General features: G+C 31.0%; 3 protein-coding genes across 7 annotated transcripts; all 3 read left to right on the top strand.

The window, feature by feature from the left end:
- The first annotated feature begins 3,958 nt into the window (after window positions 1-3,958).
- Window positions 3,959-5,388, top strand: LOC111683026 (alpha-(1,3)-fucosyltransferase C-like). The gene is made up of 2 exons (XM_046946758.1): window positions 3,959-4,762; window positions 4,846-5,388. The coding sequence occupies exons 1-2, from the start codon at window positions 3,981-3,983 to the stop codon at window positions 5,282-5,284; spliced, it is 1,221 nt and encodes a 406-aa protein (XP_046802714.1). The 5' UTR covers window positions 3,959-3,980; the 3' UTR covers window positions 5,285-5,388.
- A 3,489-nt stretch (window positions 5,389-8,877) lies between these two features.
- LOC111683017 (protein stoned-A) lies at window positions 8,878-12,649 on the top strand. Of its 4 annotated transcripts, XM_046945452.1 has the most exons (4): window positions 9,605-9,777; window positions 10,107-11,412; window positions 11,472-11,942; window positions 11,997-12,649. In XM_046945452.1, exons 2-4 carry the CDS (start codon window positions 10,137-10,139, stop codon window positions 12,647-12,649), a joined length of 2,400 nt encoding a protein of 799 aa, XP_046801408.1. In that variant the 5' UTR covers window positions 9,605-9,777; window positions 10,107-10,136. The 4 variants fall into 4 exon arrangements, with proteins under 4 accessions (XP_023300818.1, XP_046801408.1, XP_023300819.1 ...); XM_023445050.2 differs by lacking the exon at window positions 9,605-9,777 and adding an exon at window positions 8,878-9,007 and having other exon boundaries at window positions 11,472-12,649; XM_023445051.2 differs by having other exon boundaries at window positions 9,606-9,777; window positions 11,472-12,649.
- Window positions 12,650-12,683: 34 nt separating this feature from the next.
- LOC111683016 (protein stoned-B) lies at window positions 12,684-18,238 on the top strand. 2 transcript variants are annotated; one of them, XM_023445048.2, is made up of 8 exons: window positions 12,684-14,730; window positions 14,792-15,865; window positions 15,927-16,095; window positions 16,165-16,416; window positions 16,497-16,517; window positions 16,599-16,780; window positions 16,846-17,056; window positions 17,976-18,238. In XM_023445048.2, the coding sequence occupies exons 1-8, from the start codon at window positions 12,684-12,686 to the stop codon at window positions 18,112-18,114; spliced, it is 4,095 nt and encodes a 1,364-aa protein (XP_023300816.2). In that variant the 3' UTR covers window positions 18,115-18,238. The 2 variants fall into 2 exon arrangements, with proteins under 2 accessions (XP_023300816.2, XP_023300817.2); XM_023445049.2 differs by lacking the exon at window positions 16,497-16,517.
- The last annotated feature ends 1,122 nt before the right edge of the window (window positions 18,239-19,360 follow it).

Genomic DNA, 19,360 nt, shown 5'->3' with positions numbered 1-19,360 from the left:
TTAACTATATTTCTTCCGAATTTTATAGTTTGATAATGTTTTTAAGTGAATTATGGACGTGAGAGAGATGTAAGAACAAAAATTTCATCAAGTTATCTTCTTATATGGACAGACTTTAAGGACCAATATTTTGGACGTTACAATTAGCTGCACAAAATATTTTGGTTTGAAAAATTAAATAAAACTATATAAAATTGTATTTGTTGTAAAAATATGAAATACGCAAAAACAAAACATTTTTTTTAGAAAAATTAAAAAATATGCAAAATATGCTATAAAAATGTTGGAAATATGCAAAATATATGCAATTTAAAGCGAAATATGCAATTTGTGCATTTATAAGAAAATATGCAAAAATATGCTACAACAAATCGATGCCATTTTGTAATAAATTCTTTGATTCGATAAGAAAACTGGTTAAAACTTATTTTGTGTTACTGACTACAAATATGCATTTTCACTGAATCACAAAGCTTTTAAAGAGAATAGCCTAAGCTTTCAATTGAGTAAAAAAAAAAATATTTTTTTGATAGATATCTCACTTACATGCCATTATGGATTAAGAAAGAAACACTGAAGGAATAGCTATCTGTACTCCTTTGTACAAGTTTTGCAAGTACAAATAGGTGAAAAGTTATACATGTTTTTACAAAACATGTTTCATATTTATCATATTGATTTATCAAAATTCAAATATACTTTTATTTCGGTGTAAAATATTTATTATTTATTTTTTTTGTAAACACAGATAAAAATTTGAGCACAAATACTGCTTTCATTGACTAAAGTTATTAATATTTAAGAATATGTTCCTAAATTGTATGAATTTTTTTCAATTTTATATTTTTAAACATAATCCTTTACTTAAAATATTAAAAATGTTCTTTTACCCAAATTCAGAAAGAAGAAAAGAAAACACTTTTTAAAATTTTGTATGAAAACTACTCAGTTTTTGTTAGTATTTTTCATATTTTGTTTTACATTCTATTTGTTAAAAAATTTTTGAAATTTTCATTGGAATTTTTTTTTCTTTATGATTTTTAGAAAGAAAACAATAAAAAATATGCGCACTACTTGCAAAATTTTGTTTTCGTTTATATGTGATATTCTTAAAAAATAGAAGGAAGATATTAATAGGTAGCGAATCTTAATTGCAATTTTTCTATGAAAATCAAAAAAAATGAGTAAAAAAAAAACAGAAAAAAAAATTCATATACAAGTTCATATATTTTTTGATCTTTTTATATTTTTAAAGAAAATGGCTTAGAAAAAAACATGTTCGATTTATACAATTTATTACAAAATTCATTCCAGATAAAATTTTTTTTGTGAACCCAAAGAGTAAATCTCATGTTTTTACCATCATTTGATAAACTACAATTAAATAAAAATTTAGATGCATAAATTTTAGTCTATTTATATAAACGACTATAGTCCATCTTTTTTACTATAATTTAGTTTATATTCTGGACTTCTACTCTATACGCTTGAATTTAGTCTTAATTATAGTCTGGACAACAGTCTAAACTATAGGCTATGGATAAAACTCAATAATAAATACTAACTATACAGTATTTATTATTGACCACCGGTAAATTTGGGAAAAGGAAAAGGATATATTTTTAAATAACAGTTAGTTTTGTTGTGTTTCATTGCGATACAAATGGTTAAAAGTCAATTTTACACGTTTAAGACATTTTTTAAGGGGGTTTGTATGGGGGCTAGGGTCAAATAAGGGAAGATGCTTACGAAAATCTGCAGTGTCATTTATACTTACATAAAACTTATTTGTGATAATTTTTAGAGAGATAGTAGAATATTTGACGTAATTAAACATGCATTTGCATAGAAATCCTTGCCCTACACACTACGGTAATTGTTATTGACCATGTAATAAATTACATTGTGTAATCATTATCTCGCAATCCTGGTTTATGATCTACATAGTAGTCTTAACTGTAAACTATGTAGTCATTAGTCTTAACTATTATCAAGTTAAAAAATTATAAATGTTCGGAATGGTGAAAAATTATTTTGTTAAAATACATGTTTCAATTCAGTATGAAAGAAGTTGTTTATTGTTAAAAGCTTTTTAAGGTAGTAGTTTTTATGAGGGTTTCTGTAAACGAAAGAATCGATAATTTTTTGTAATAATTACTTACACACAATGTGTAAAATTTTATGATATTCTTTTTATTATTGTTATCAGTATTTCGATTTCAAATTTTTATCTGAGAAACGAATGGAATGAGTATTATTGTACATAGATAGTATGTATTTCAGATGGACGTACATATATAATTTTATTTCATTATGGTATATATGTATGAACATTTAAGATAACTTTGATTGATTATATTGAGCCAGGTCAATTATAGGATAGGGGATGCCAATCGGGTTTGATTATTTTAAAGTATTGAATTACATACTAATTAATATATAACAAACTTATATTAAAATATATTATAAAAAGATTTCTTTTGATATTTTTTTATTCGTTTTAACATTTATTTATTTTTTTGGAAACGCATAAATCGGTGGAGGTGATTCCTACAATTATTATAAAAATTAATTTATGATATAGAAATATAAACTAACCTTTTATAAAAGAAGTAATATTTCTATATTCGGCTGTGCCGAATCTTATATACCCTTCACCAAGTATGTTTTAAAAAACAGTTCTTATTTATTTTGTATCTCTGCACACATGTTACATATAACATACACACAAACAAATATAAACTGTAGCAGAAAGAAATATTAACCGTTGTACTGTAATACCACCGTAAAACTGTATTACCACCCTCAAACAAATATGAGATGTATTACTAACATATTACTGCTTTATCTCCTTGTTCTTGTTATACCCATCACCTTCGTGAGAACAAAACAGCATCCAAACATACAGAAAAAGAAAAAAATACACAGCTGAATAAAACTAAATACATCTCTACACGCACATGTACATCTTTATCCAAATCACAGAGTTGTTGTTGCTTTTTTAACAAAGCATGAAAAAAAATGAAGCTTTTTTGATGAAATTTTCAGAGGTTGTCTCGGATTTTTGCTCATATAGACCGATTTTGCTGATTTTAAATAACGATCTTCTAGAAAGCATGTCTAACTGAATTATTGAAGATTCGGATCTCGCCGATATCTGGGGACCTCTAAAAACTGATTTCAACAGACAGACAAACGGACAGACAGACGAACATGGCTTAATCGACTCCGCTATCTATAAGGATTCAGAATATATATGTACTTTATGAGGTCGGAAATTATATTATAGAAATTACAAACGGAATGACTTATATATATCCTTCTTACGTAGGTGAAGGGTATAAAAAAAAAAAAAAATATATATTATATCATATATATATATATTATATATATATATATATCTATATATATATAAAATATTATATATATATATATATATATATATATATATATATATATATATATAATTATATATATATATATATATATATATTTATATATATATAATATATATATATATATATATATATATTTATATATATATATATTTATATATATATATATATATTTATTATATATATATTTTATATATATTTTTTTTTTTTATACCCTTCTCCTACGTAAGAAGGATATTATATATATACTATTTATATATATTATATATATATTTATATATATATATATATATATATTTATATATATAATATATATATATATATATATATATATATTTTTATATATACATACTCCAAAAATCATACCTTATGATTTTAAAATCCTGAGATTTTACTAAAAAAAATCGGAATTTCACGTTTGGAATCCCTAATCACTTAACAATGCTTTAATTAAATACAAGTTAGGAAATGTAAACAGAAATATATAAGAGAATATTATAACTCAGTTGGTAAAAATCTGCACTGATGTCAAGAACGGGAACAGAACACATTGTGGTGGATAAAAATTTAACAGAAAAATATAAAATGTTTTTAAACATATTTTTAAAAAATCGAAAACAATGTAAAGTAAGACGAATTATATTTACTATTAGTACGATATGTATAATTTGTTTAATAATCTGGCTGTATATTAAACATACGGCACCGAAATTTAATCAATATAGTTTAGTTAAAAGTTATGATCGATCATCTATGGAAACTGACACAAATAGAACACGTTTTATTCTGTTGTGGAATGCATTCTTTGGAAATAATCGCTGGTGGCTACCGAATGACTTTAACGATCCTTCTTTTTTGCGGGAAAATTTGAAATGTCCAGTATACAATTGTATAGTGACTAATCAGAGGGATGCCTTGGCTCATGTAGAAATGTATGATGCCATTGTTTTTCATACAGCTCGACAATTTCCGGTTAACAATTTTATACCTAAATACAGATCCTGGCAACAATTATATGTTTTCGCTCTTATGGAATCGCCTTGTGCAACTGAACATAGTTTAAGTAATGAAAGAAATTTTTATAATTTAACCATGACCTATCGCATGGATTCGGATATATTGTGGCCATACAATTGGTTTGCCGATAAAGAGACTGGCATGCGTATAATACCAGCTGAATATCCTCAATGGCGTTCGGTTCCCGATAGTTATAATGATACAACTATATGGCAGCTTTGGCCGCATAAGACAGAAATGGCTGCCTGGTTTGTATCGCACTGTAAAACACAATCGCGAAGAGAAAAACTTGCTAAAATTTTGCGAAAATATATAGAAGTTGATGTATTTGGAAAGTGTGGATCTAAGAGGTGTGTATAATGATATATTTAAATTGATTTTTGTAAATAAAATTGTTTTTTTTTATAAAATGTAAAAATACATTAAATTTCAGATGTCATATAAGCTCGATCGAATGTGACAAACTTTTAGATGAAAACTATAAATTTTATTTTTCATTTGAAAACTCCCTCTGCACTGATTATATAACAGAAAAAGTGTATAATATCATGCGACGTAATATCATACCAGTGGTATATGGTGGAGTCAACTATGAACGCTTTCTACCGCCACATTCCTACATCAATGTCGATGATTATGATACTCCACAAGATTTAGCAAATTATCTTCAGTACCTTTCGGATAGACCCGAAGAATATATGCGTTATTTTTGGTGGCGTCAGTATTATGAATTGAAGTCTCATTCACCTTTTTGTGATTTATGTAAACGATTGCATGAACCCAATTTTTATGTGAAGACACAAAGTTATGAAAATATTGAGAAATGGTGGATGGAGGATAGTTGTCGCTATAGGTCGCGTATAAAATTTTGAGTGTTTTATATGCATATCGAGTAGTTTTATGTTATACTATTTAATGTTCTCATTATCATAGTTATCATAGTTGAATATTTTAGTTTTATAATAAAGGTATTAAAAATCGATTATTACTATTTTTATTTTTCAATTTTGCGGATTTGTGTTCAGTATGTCCAAATTAGTAAAAACACTTATTTTGCAACAGAAAATTATACAAAATAATAGAGTTTGAAGCAATTTTTGTATAAGATAGAGAATTTTGCATTCAGAATTTTTTTTTGTTAAGATACAGAAATTTAAAAATTTCTATAAAATTACCAAAAAAATATTTTTTTCTTTTGAAATTTATGTCACTGGTGCAGGAAAGTTTTTTGGATATTTTGCCATCAAAATCTTATTTTCATGAAAATTACAGATAAAAAGTATTGAATATAGTCCCTCGATATATAAGGTATTCTTATAAATGTAAAAATTAATTACGCATAATTTAATCCTAATTAGTGAATTATTGAAATTCAAGTAATTTTTTGAAATAAATTTAGTTTGAGTGCAATTATCAAATGAGAACTGATAACTGATTCTTATTTGTTTTGAGTGCACCACATGATAAAGTGGTGATTTTTGTAATCTCCTTAAATTAAATTTATAACTGCTTTCGGTCTATTGGTTAGGTTAACTATTAAAATGAAATAAATACAAATAAATGTTTATTGCTTTAGTGGTACACTTAAAGAAATTTGTTTTAAAATAAACTTCCTCAATCCTCAAATTATATGTAAAAATAATAACTTATAACGATATCAATCGACTATCTTGTTTTGAAAAAGTGAAACAATCGAATTTGTAAATAAATGTTGAACATAGTTAAAAATATTGAAATGCCGAAAAAGCAGTAAGTTGGGAATTTGAAATAATATATCCCGTTTCAAGAGTTCAGTTCGTGGGTTGGCTTATTAACCCTTTGCTACATTACTACACGACCACCACGTATAATTTTATTTTAATTTTATTGTAAATTTAATAAACACAAGAAAAAAATCTAAATTTTGTTACAAAATTTTTAGGAAGTTAACGGTACGTCCCTGGAAGAGGATACATTTTTTGAAAATAGCTATTAATATGAAATTAATATCAAAATAACTGAATTTCTCAAAATCATAGAAAAACAATAAGCCGGTCTTAAAGGGTTAATGAATATTGTTCATAAGTCTACATTGTAGATCAGCGTATAGAGAGGCAGATGAAAAAGACACACACACTATTGACATTTTTTCAATGAAATTGTCGAAATTTTTGGCTTTTTTCAATTTTGAACAGAATATCCTAGATCATAGTCCCCCAGAAAGAGAGGCACATAAAAAAGCAATGAGATTGCACTGAAAAAAAAAAGTTTTGGCTATTTCCAATTTCAGAGATTACAGTAAAATGTAAACTTTTATAAATAAAATGCAATCAATGAACATAAAAATGATAATTTCTTTACATGGTATAACATTTTGATTGAAAATGTACAAAAAAAAAAGTAATCAAGAAGTACGATCTTATTTATTTTTATTATTATGCTTTATTATAGAGTATTTGAATTCTCTTAAATTTTATTTATTGTTATGCATTATTATAGAGTATTTGAATTCTCTTAAATATTATCAGACATAATGTTAAATAAGTCGAAACCCTGAGACCAAGATTAGCGCTGAATTCGAATCTGACCTAATCGAATTTGACCATCACATTTGAGATTTGAGATATTAAGTAATGAGTTTTGAGAAACGCCGTTTTTGTACCTTTTCGAGAAGTTATAACAGCGTCTAGACAACTTTATTTGTAAAATATTGTATGAGATCTGAATGTATATTCTTTTAGCTTTACAAAATTAAGGCTTTAGAAAAATATACTTCCACCTCTGGGTTAAAAATTTCGGCCTGTGTTATTAGCGTTAAGTTGAATTTCTAAATTACTTAAATTACAATTTCGCGCGCCCATTTCCTATGCAAGAAATTCTGCAGCAAATTTCATCAAATTACTACGAGATCTAAAAAAGTAACCTCTAAAATATTTTTTGGTACTGAAACAAAATCTATTTTTCCATCCCTGGCTGGCAGGCAACTAAATGAAATGCTTTCATTATTTACACTCTTGTTGACAAGTTCGTCTACGATCGTGTGTAATAGCAGATAATCTGAACAATACAAGAAAGGAACTCTGTCCTAGATAGTATTTCGTTCCATTGAACTAGTATAGGCACTAATGAATAAGTAGTGCAAAATACTGGTTCCTTAAAAATTCTTTAGAAATAGTACATCATATCAATGATCAACGGAAATCACTAGGTCCAAAATGGCCAAAAATCCTTAAATTGATATTAACTCAAGTGACAATTTGACTTGTTACAAAAAACTTGATATTACATATTATGTTTAAAGTGCTGCTTAAGAGCAACTAACTTTTCACTTATTTTTCAATGACTACTACTTACTGTAAGCATTACTTTTAAGAACTCTTTTAATGACTTACATATAACCAGATCGAGCGTTACCATTTGATTTTTAGAAACACAGCAAATAATGGTGTCAAAACCATTATTTGATAAAATAAGTAGTGTGTTGTCAATGGAAAGATTTTTTAAATCAAAACAACTTTTTTAACACCTTATTTGTTCTTATTGAAGTAGTTATTTGTAAGGAGCTTGGTAGGTACATGCTTCCAATGTCATAACCGTGATTAACTAAGTAGTGAAAACAACTTTTTAAGTTATTTAACTCCCCTGCAATAGTAATTACTTACCTAACAACATACATTTCAATGACTACTAGATATTTCCTGTATTACATAGAAGTAGTCTAATAAGGTCTTACTAATAATGTATTATATAAATACTTTCTAATTCATAAGTCATCATACCAGTAATGATATAGAAGATTTATACGTTTTTTCATTGGATTTACAATGACAACTTTTTCTTATTACTTGTAATCTTTCGTGGTAAGTATTTTAACCCCTTACATGGCAATTAAAGTTTTTACTGGGTCATTAAAATATTTAAGTAAGATATTTAAGTTTTTAAGTGAATTGAAATTGCTATCCTATTAAAATTTTCAGGAATATTGTAACAACATTCCAAGTACAAAATAATATGATATTTGAAACTTTAAAAATTACGTGTTTATACCCAATCACATAATTAATATACATTTAAAAATTTAACCTAAGATTTATTTTTTTAATTTAACGTTTAAAGTTTTTATTATAACAATATTAAAAAAGTGTTATAATTTTTAAATATTTGACACATCCCTCAATTTGAAAGTCCACATGCGCACTAAAATATAAAATAACAGCAAAATGTCAAAAGTCACTTCAATATTTTATTACGCTCTTCTTACTTCATTACTACCCTTAGTCGGTAGAAAAATGTCAAATACCCATAACAAACAACAACTTGTAACTGTCATCTGTTTTATACAACACACATACATACGCACGACTCTACCAACTCCTAAGGTCAACCATCCGTCAACTACCCCGAGAAGCTTTTTCGAATATGAACAAAGCTTTTTCTTCCCTTTTTTTGAACGACGAAACTTTTGCAATAAAATTTTCATCATTCAGTTAAGAATTTTCCGATAATTCATACGTGATACGTAATCTAGTTTGTTTAAAAGAAAAAAATATAGAAAAAATTAAATAAAAATTTAAATAAAATATAATTTAACTTAAAATTTAATTACAAAGAGAGACGTAAGTTTAATTCAATAAATTTTATTAAGAAATTGATGTAAAACAAATAAATGTTAGTGTTTTTATAAGAGAAAAAGAAAATTAGAAAAATTTTCTTGTATGAAAAAAATAAAATAAAATTTTTTAAGTCTTTAATTTTCAATATAAAGAAAAGTGTTGAACTTTAGAATATTATTGATAATTTTAATTAATTGTTTATGTATTTAAAATTGTTAGTAATAAATGTTTAGTTTTCATTTAAAATAAAGTAATTTTGATAAAATTCGTTTTTATAATTTTGTGAAAGCTAAAAGTGAAAAAATCGATTTTTCCCATTGATGTGAAAGAATATAGATTTTCCTGTATCTGCTTTCTTCAACGAAAAAAGTGTGTGTGAGAGTGTGTGTATTTTTTCTTCCTCTTTTTTTCGGTGTGTGAGTGACAACTTCTACGTATTTTTCGAACATACAATATCTCTCTTCCTTTTTGTAACTATTTATACTACTAATATCTGCTAAATAGCGGTATTTGAGCAGTTAGTAAGTAGTATGTATATTGTTGTAAGTAACGGTGGTGGTGGTTATTAAAGTGATAACATTTTTTCTTTTATTTTTGTTGTAAACGAAACACATGTTTTCTCTTTAGAAGATGTATGTATGTATACACCACAAGGTGAATTTCCTGAAGAGATGAACCAATGAAGAGTTTTTGTTTTTGATTTTTCGAACAACCATAAATTGTTACACACATCGATAATAATTGGCTGTTTTGCAAATAATGAAAGACAAATTGTAAGTTATGATTTTGTGTTTTTGAAGGGTAATCAAGTGCTTTGGTGAGTTGGCTAAAAATAAAAACCCATTTAAATATCCTTTGTTCTGTTGTTACTGACATCCTTTAGCTTTTTGTTAAAATCGTCATTGTTAGCTTCACTCTTGTAAGTCGATTGTGACATGCTTTCAGTATGCGTCATTATAAGTTTCAAGGCTTTTCAGTTCTCTGTACTACACATTATTATCTTCATTATCCTACATCAATCCTGTGTTGTTCCTTTTACATAACTAGGAAGTATAATTATTTGTAAGTCTAATTGTTTGTCTTTTTGTGTTGCTATTTTTAGACCGTTTTTCGATGTCTCCTCTATTAGAGAATGCTTAAGTTACCAAAAGGTTTAAAAAAGAAAAAGAAGAAGTCAAAAAAAGATCAAGAACTTTTTACCGAAGAAGAACTTGAAGAGTACAAACGCCAACTAAAGGCCAAGCAGGAGGCTGCTGCTGCTAAATCAGATGCTGGTGAATCCGATGCAGCATCAGATGTTGAAGGTTTAGCACCAACAGCGACAACATCAAATACTGCTTCGACCTCTGAGTTAGCGTCTGCGAATACAACATCGTCTGCGGCCGCAGTTAACGAATCAGCCGCCGCTAACGGCAACGGCTCTCAGAAAGCCAACGAAGACGACGAGTGGGCAAAATTTAAAGCATTAACTTCTGGCGTCGATACTATCCTTCATAAAACCCAAGACGAATTAGATCGCATTAAAAAGGAATCCTTCTATCAGCGACTACCATCCGCAGCTGAAAAGAAAAAACAGGAAGAAGAGGAAGCAGCCAAACGTGAAGCAGAACGTTTAGAGGAAGAGAAACGTAAGGCCGCGGAACTTGAGGCTCAGCGAGACAAACTTGCCGAGGCGGTAGTCGAACTTTCGGAATCGGAAGGTGAAGACGAAGCTGAGGTTGATGATATTTTTGTAACCGAGTATGTTGATGCAATTACCAGCGGTGAATTACAATTAGTTGTTCCAGACTCACCCGTTCTTGACTTTGACGACGGTCCAGATCCTTTTGATACTGCTTACGCTGAAAAAGTTATTGTTGGAGCAGATAAGGCCAAGGGAAATAAAAAACTTGTCAGTTTAGGTGCAGCAGTAGAAGTTCTTTCAGGGCGTGTAGAGCGCGAAAAAGCGCTAGAACTTGCCAAACCTAAGCGCAAACTTCGTAAGGGCATTAAGAATCTCTTGCTGAGTGAAAGTATTGATCAGGGTGATCTTGATGAAGAAGATCTACTAGCACCAGAGCCTCAAAGAAATCTTTTGGATGAACTGGTCGATGATGTACCAATATCTGATGCGCCAATAGATTTAAGTGTGTCATTACATTTGAGTTTTATACAACCTAAGAAACCAGTCTCAGACGAGGAAGACGAAAACGAAAACCAAGAAAATTCAGGTGTTCCTGATCTTTCTGAATTTGATACTCTAAAAAGTCCAGAGGACGACGAATTTGCTGAACTAGCTGCTGAATCATTAAACAAAAAAGAAGAAGTTAAAGTTATAACAGAAATCCCTCTTCCCAAAGCGGAAGTCTTAACAGACTTCAGTGAAGCTGACTGGGCAGAATTTGAACAATTACCAGAAGAACAACAGGGTTTGTATAAACTTTTGATGTGTACGAAATATTCAAATTTTAAATATGTTAATTTTCAGATAATTCGAAGAAACCACCACCAAGGCCAACTAGTGGCCCCCATTTGGTGGAGGGTGCAATTTACATAAGCGACGACGAAGAGGAACAAGACGACGATCCTTTTAACACTTCATACGCCGAACAAGTTATTAAGAAAACCACTGTGCTCGAAGAAGACGACGATTTTGATCCCAGAGCAGAAGAAAAATCAGCTCCACCAGCAAGACCACCACCACCAACGGCTGTAAAAATAATTGCTAAACATTTGAACGTTGACATAGATTCTGAAGATTTTGATCCATTCGATACTACAGTAGCTGGAGCGGTAATAGTGCTATCTAAAACCACACTTAAGCAGTCTTTAAGCGATCCAGACTTTGATCCAAGAGCTGAAGAGTCAAGTACTGAACCGGAACCTCAAGTGCAAATACAGCCAACGGAACAATCAGCTTCAACTCCAAAAATCGAAGAAGATTTTGACGCAGCTAGACGTAAGTCTTCTCTAAGTCTTAGTTTACAAAACAATAAATCAGTTGGATTTTTAGTTCCCAACCAAGATTTGTTGGGAGCATCTGAGGGAGGAAGTAATAAGAAACCTTTGACTCCCTATTACGCTCCCTCAGGTTCATCAATTGCCGAAAAAGAAGCAGAAGATCCTTTTGATACATCTTACGTTCCGGAAAATAAACCAACAGACGTTGAACTTAAACATCTAGAAAGCGATCTTTTATCAAAACCCACATTAAAACATAGCTTATCGGATCCAGATTTTGATCCCAGAGCTCCTCCAACACCAGTACCTGCAGAGGATTTGTTGGCGGTAAAAGAAAACATCAATACGAAAGTTTTGACACCAGCACAAGAAAGTAAAGATTTGCCAGATTACTCTGCCGAACAGGAAGTAGATCCTTTTGATACTTCAATAGCTGCTAATTTACAACCAGGTCAAGCAGAACTAAAACTTTTAGAAAGCGAGTTATTACCCGAAAGAAAATCAGATATTCCCACAGGAGTTTTAGATACTCAAAGCGACGCTCAAGAATTAGGTTTAGGTGATAAGGTCTTAACACCTCAATTACCCCATAAACAAATTGTTGTGCCCGTCGAAGTAGATCCGTTTGATACATCGATTGCAGAAAATCTACAACCAGGAGAAACGGAAATAAAATTATTAGAAAGCGAACTTATCGAACATTAATTTTAGACAGAAAATCTAATACAAATAAAACAAAATGGCGAATCCCTTCTTAATGGATGATGAAATGGATGGAGTGGATGATCCTACAGTTAATCCATTCCTAATTCAGGCTGATGCATCTGAAGCCAATGAAGATAATCCTTTTGGAGCTTCAGATTCAGCAGTTAATCCCTTTGTATTTGGAGATGATGCTGAGGATGAAGCAGAACATCAAGAACATGACATCGATCCAGCTATGAGTTTCTTTGGTACAACTATAGAAGCTGAAGATGATGCTCTAAGCATTAAGTCAACACAAGATGAGGAAGAAGATAATAAAACAAAGGCTCCTCCACCTAGACCATTGCCTCCAAAGACGCAAGAACTTATTAATTCTGTTTCTAACCAAATGGATGAAACAAGCTCTGAGTTATTAGGACGCATACCGGCAACGCGTTCTCCTAGTCCTGTATCTATGAGAGACTTACACTCGCCAAGTCCAACTCCGGACAGTGGTTTAGCCGATTTGTTAGATGTGTCTGACAGTGGTTCCTCTGGTAACACACAAGGTTTTGATATTGACTTAATTGGAAGTGGTTCTAATACTATGGTTGCAAATGATAATCCATTTGGCGTACCCACAGGTATTCCTCCAATTCAAGGAGCAACACCCATGCCATCACCAGCCAAACAACAACCACCTCGACCTCCGCCACCAAGACCTGCTCCTCCAAGACCAGTGCCACCAAGTATTCATGGCCAACAACCACCTCCTAGACCTACTCCGCCTGCTCCACCACCACCAGTTCCACAAAAACAAGAGCAAGATAACCCTGCAGATTCAGAGGATCTCTTTGATATGTTTGGTACTACCAAACCACCAAAACCTCCACCACCTAAGAGTAAAGAGGATATTTTAAGTCTTTTTGATAAACCTGCTCAACCCGTGGCCAAACCCGATTTATTAAGCGATGATCTTGTACTTGATCCTACAGCAGCTGAGCCAGAAGCTGAATCAACTGAATCTAAGACAGATGATACAGTAATATTCAACTCCGTCTTAACTCGACCAGACGAAAGCACTCATAATATCACCTCAGAGCCGCAATCAGCCACATACAATAGTAACAACCAAAATAGAATAGCTGTTCAAGAACCAACCAATAAACAACGAGCTCCAACACCAGACATTGAAATAACAACAGTAGAAGATTTACCACGATCAGACGATGAAGATGAACCAGAACCGCAACCCGAAACAAAGAATGAAGTACCAGCTGTTGTAATAGATACCGAACCTGATCCTCCTGTAGAAGATGATGAGGCAGATATTTCCACAGCTCCACATGCCAGTTCAAATATTGAATCTGATCAAAGTCCTCCGACTGAATCTGCTGCAACAACTCAGGCTTTACCAGACTCTCCGATAGAAGGTATGTCAGATAATGTAACAAGTGATGCAGATATTGAATTGCAGCAGCCTGTCGTAGAAGAAATGGACACTGGTTTAGACTTTGCCCCACCAAGTGGTTCTGGATCTGCTAATCCGTTCGCTAGTCCTGATGAGGAGGAGGAAACATATCCTCCAGCAGAAATAGTAACAAACATTTTCAATGCTGATGATACAGAGCCGGTGGCAGAAAATATTTTTACAAGTACTGCAGACACAGTAACTGAAAATATATTTACATCAACAGCAGATACAGTTGTAGAAAATATTTTTACTAGTACAGCAGATACAATGGTGGAGAATATTTTCACATCAACAGCTGATACAGTGGTAGAAAATATATTTACATCAACGGCCGATACAATGGTAGAAAATATTTTCACATCAACGGCAGATACAGCGGTAGAAAATATATTCTCAAGTAGTTCTGATACGGGGGCTATACCTACTGCTGCAATCAATATATTTGCTGCAGATCCAGATCCCGTTGTTGAGCCACAACAAGCATATGGCACAAACATTTTTGCTGAACCAGATGAATTCGATGCGTTCTCAGCCAAATTTGAATCCGTTAAAAAAGATAACATCAGTATTTTAGATGGATTTGGTGGAGGAGCTGGATCAGGGGCTGTAACTCCCACTACAGGGGATGGTAAGTCTATAAATTAAATTTTTTGTTTATAATTGTGCGTTAATGACGTATTGATTTTCAGCATGGGGAGAGAGTGCTTTTGGTACTCCTAATTCAGCAGCTGATGCCTTTGCTGATCCTAGTGATGGTTTCGGCAATGAAGATGATGATTTTTATAGTATGCAGGCTCCTGTACGATCGGATTCCGTAGAATCAGTCGAAAAAGACTTTAATGTTGTTATACGACCAAAAACAGAGGGGGCAACTGCAATTGCACCACAACTTGCTCCACCACCTCCAACACGTACCGCTCCAACTGGACAGTATTCCGAAGATGTCAGCCCTGCAGTAAATCCATTCGAAGAAACAGGTTTTCCAGCACCAGCTCAACAGGATGATGGTTCTATGAAACGCACAGATTCTCAAGAGACTCCACAAACCCCGCTTTTCGATGAAGATGTTTCACAACCTCTGGAAGAGTTCCCACGTCTTAACTACGTGGGTCCTGGTTGGGAAATGCAATTGAGACAACCGAATAAAAAGAAGATAACCGGTCAGCGTTTCTGGAAAAAGATATTCGTTCGTTTGGTTATGCAAAATGATATACCAGTAGTTCAACTTTTTAATCAAGCTTCCGATAAGCAACCCTTCCAGGAACTTCCCCTACAGCCTTCGTATTCAGTTTCAGAAATTGGTGCTCAACAGTATGATCAATTCGGTAAAATTTTCACTATGAAATTACAGTACATCTTCTACAAAGAACGACCAGGTGTGAGACCTGGCCAAGTGACCAAAGCCGAACGTATTACGAACAAACTCACTAAATTTGCACAATACGCCATAGCCGGAGATTACGAGGGTGTCAAAGAGTTTGGTAGTGATCTTAAGAAATTAGGTCTGCCAGTTGAACATGCACCACAATCATCGCAGCTTTTTAAAATTGGTTCAATGAACTATGAAGATATGAAACAATTTTCGGTGTGTATAGAGGAGGCTCTATTTCATTTGCCCGCCCTACGCGAACGAGCTCTAACCTACAAAATGGAAGAGGTACAAGTGACAGCAGTAGATGAAATCTATGTGGAACAAGATATAGAAGGGAAGATTCTTAAACAGATTGCTAGAGTGAGAGTGTTCTTTTTAGCTTTCCTAACAGGTAAGCGGGTTTGAAGATTCAAATTTCTTTAAGTTATAATTATTTCTTATCAAAATTTAAGGTATGCCTTATATTGAGTTGGGTGTTAATGACATGTGGCGCCAGGGTAAAGAAGTTGTAGGACGTCACGATATTATACCTGTGGCTACTGAAGAGTGGATTCGTTTGGAAGCGGTGGAATTTCATAGTGTCGTGAATCAGGAGGATTATGAAAAAACTAGAATTATTAAGTAAGTTTTAAAGAATTTTGGCATAGACAATTTTGTTACGTTTTTGTGGTATTTTCTATTTCATTTTAGGTTTCAACCGCCTGATGCTAATTATATAGAATTACTGCGCTTCCGTATACGACCGCCTAAAAATCGTGAACTTCCTCTACAACTCAAAGCTCAATGGATAGTAACCGGCAATAAAGTAGAGTTGCGTGCAGATATTTTAGTACCCGGCTTTACCTCACGTAAATTGGGTCAGATACCTTGTGAAGATGTTTCTGTACGTTTCCCCATACCAGAATGTTGGATTTATCTATTCCGCGTCGAAAAACATTTTAGGTGAGTTGTGCTTTTGTAGTGAAAATCAAATAGTCTTATATTTAAATAATATATAAATCCCGTCAATTTACTTATTTCAGTTATGGTTCTGTCAATAAAAAGTAAAATACTTGCTACTAAAATATGCTTATGTATAAACTTTGATGTGTTTACTACAATGGTCTACCTAAATTTTATTACAGATACGGTTCGGTTAAATCAGCCCATAGACGTACTGGTAAAATCAAGGGTATTGAACGCATTTTAGGAGCTGTTGACACTCTTCAAGAATCTCTGATTGAAGTAACATCTGGTCAAGCTAAATATGAACATCATCATCGTGCCATTGTTTGGCGGTGTCCACGTTTGCCAAAAGAAGGCCAAGGTATAGAGTTTGTTAATTATATTTTAAAGTCTTTATTAAATTGTTTTATTAAAAAAAATATATAGGCGCTTATACAACTCATCAGCTGGTTTGTCGTATGGCCTTGACATCATATGACCAAATACCTAGTGAATTAGCACCATATGCTTATGTTGAATTCACCATGCCAGCAACTCAAGTTTCACATACAACAATACGTTCGGTCAGTGTACAAGATTCGGATTCAGATGAACCTCCAGAAAAATATGTTAGATATTTGGCGAGACATGAATATCGGTAAGTTGTTTTTGAAAGTTTGTACAAGGTATCGGTGTTATGTAAAGTATTAAGTCATGAGAAAGAAATTACTTGCCCATGCAAGGATCGGTAATAGTTTTAGATAATAGTTTTCGATAAAGATTGCAAGGATAGATGTTCCCGATAACATCAGTCTTAGACTGTCAATAATATAGCTAAATTGATTCTAGAATTTTGACTATAGACTAGACTAGTCTAGTCTATATATAGACTATACTATAGACTAGACTACATACTAGACTTTAGACTAGACTATAGACAAGACTATAGACTAGACTATAGATTAGACTATAGACTAGAATATAGAACAGACTATAGATTAGACTATAGACTAGAATATAGACTAGACTATAGACTAGACTACAGACTAGACTATAGACTAGACTATAGACTAGACTATAGACTAGACTATAGACTAGACTATAGACTAGACTATAGACTAGACTATAGACTAGACTATAGACTAGACTATAGACTAGACTATAGACTAGACTATAGACTAGACTATAGACTAGACAATAGACTAGACTATAGACTAGACTATAGACTAGACAATAGACTAGACTATAGACTAGACTATAGACTAAAATATATAGACTAGACTATAGACTAGACTATAGACTAGACAATAGACTAGACTATAGACTAGATTATAGACTAGACTATAGACTAGACTATAGACTAGACTATAGACTAGACTATTGTCTAGTCTATAGACTAGATATAGACTAGACTATTATTTCAGTAAATCCATCAAAACAATTAAATCTGACTTTATTTCTTGTTTCATTTTGACAAACATATATAAATTTATGAAAGTTTTACAGACAAATTCTATATGAAATAGGCCTTTTTGTATATAAAACATTAATAACCTTTCATAATAAACACTTTTTAGGGTGGGTATCGAAACCACACATGGAGAATCAACAAATGCTTATTTGGCCGCAACTAGACCTATACGCGAAGAACCTGCTGCAAAACCAGCTGCTTCACCAGTACCGCCACCTAGTGACTCAGATTCAGACTCTAACTAAGTTAATTTAAAATTAAGCAAAACTTAAAAAAAAACAATATAAAAAACTTATACACAAACCAAAAAAAAAATAAGTATATTTATAGAAGAAAAAAAATCATACAGTATTTTGTTGCTTACCAAAATTAAAGAAAAAATAATATATACTAAATAAAAAAATACATATACTCGTTCATTATACCAAAAATTAACAAATAAAAACAAATCTTTAAACCATAAAAGAAAGCTGATAAATAATTTACAATTAAGCTTAAAATGATTAAACTAAAGTTCCAAGAAATTAAAAAAAAAATAAAAAACAAAATGAACAAATTATTATACTAAAGTAATTGTTAAATGTTAAAATATTTTCATTCCTCGTTTTAGCCACCTTCCCCACTTCCTCATAAATATTAACAACATAAGAAAAACATTTTAAATAGAATTCTTAATAAATTATTCAGTTTAAAAAAAATTCTAACCAAATTTTTGGCAAATTATTTACTCCTTTCTAAACTAAACAAATTGTTAAATCTATAAACATATATTAGTTGACAATAACATTATATATTTATGTCGAAATATTTATATACATACATATACCTAAAACATACATATTTACATCAAATACATAACTTCATCCTTTAATATATGGAAAAAAATACATCTTAGTAAAAAAATATACATAAACATAAATAAATTAATAAAGCACATACCAATATACATACATATATCATATATAACTGAAATAAATTATATATTAATTAAATGTATTGAGTTGTAAAATTTTTACAAAAGTAGTTGGTTGTAATTGCCACTACTTTACAAAATGAGTTCAATCTAGTCATGATTTAATATTAATTAACTAAAAACTACTATTGCATTTTTTTATAAATCATACAAAAGTTCAGACATAGATTACATCTAAGTAATTAAATATTTAATCGAAATTAAAAGTTTAAACATAATATATCAAACAAAACACTGCATGTATTACTTTGCTACTTTAAAATATCGAGTAAAGGAAAAAAATTCAAAATCGAAATCGAACAAAATGTCAAAATATTAAACATAAGCAATTGATAAAAAATGCAATATAAAAGTACTAATAAAAATAAATGTTATACTTATTAAAAAAAAGAAAGAAGAAATAAATAAAAATTTAAAAACCCTAAAAAACAATTTTAAAAAATACTGAGAAAATTAAATTACATTTGTTAAATTAAATGAAAATATGTAATTATTTTGAAAGAATTGTATAATTTAAA

This window comes from Lucilia cuprina, chromosome 3 (assembly GCF_022045245.1).
Source record: "Lucilia cuprina isolate Lc7/37 chromosome 3, ASM2204524v1, whole genome shotgun sequence".
Taxonomy (NCBI): domain Eukaryota; kingdom Metazoa; phylum Arthropoda; class Insecta; order Diptera; family Calliphoridae; genus Lucilia; species Lucilia cuprina.
Note: the sequence above shows the minus strand (reverse complement) of the source record. Positions and strands in the feature narration are given on the sequence as shown.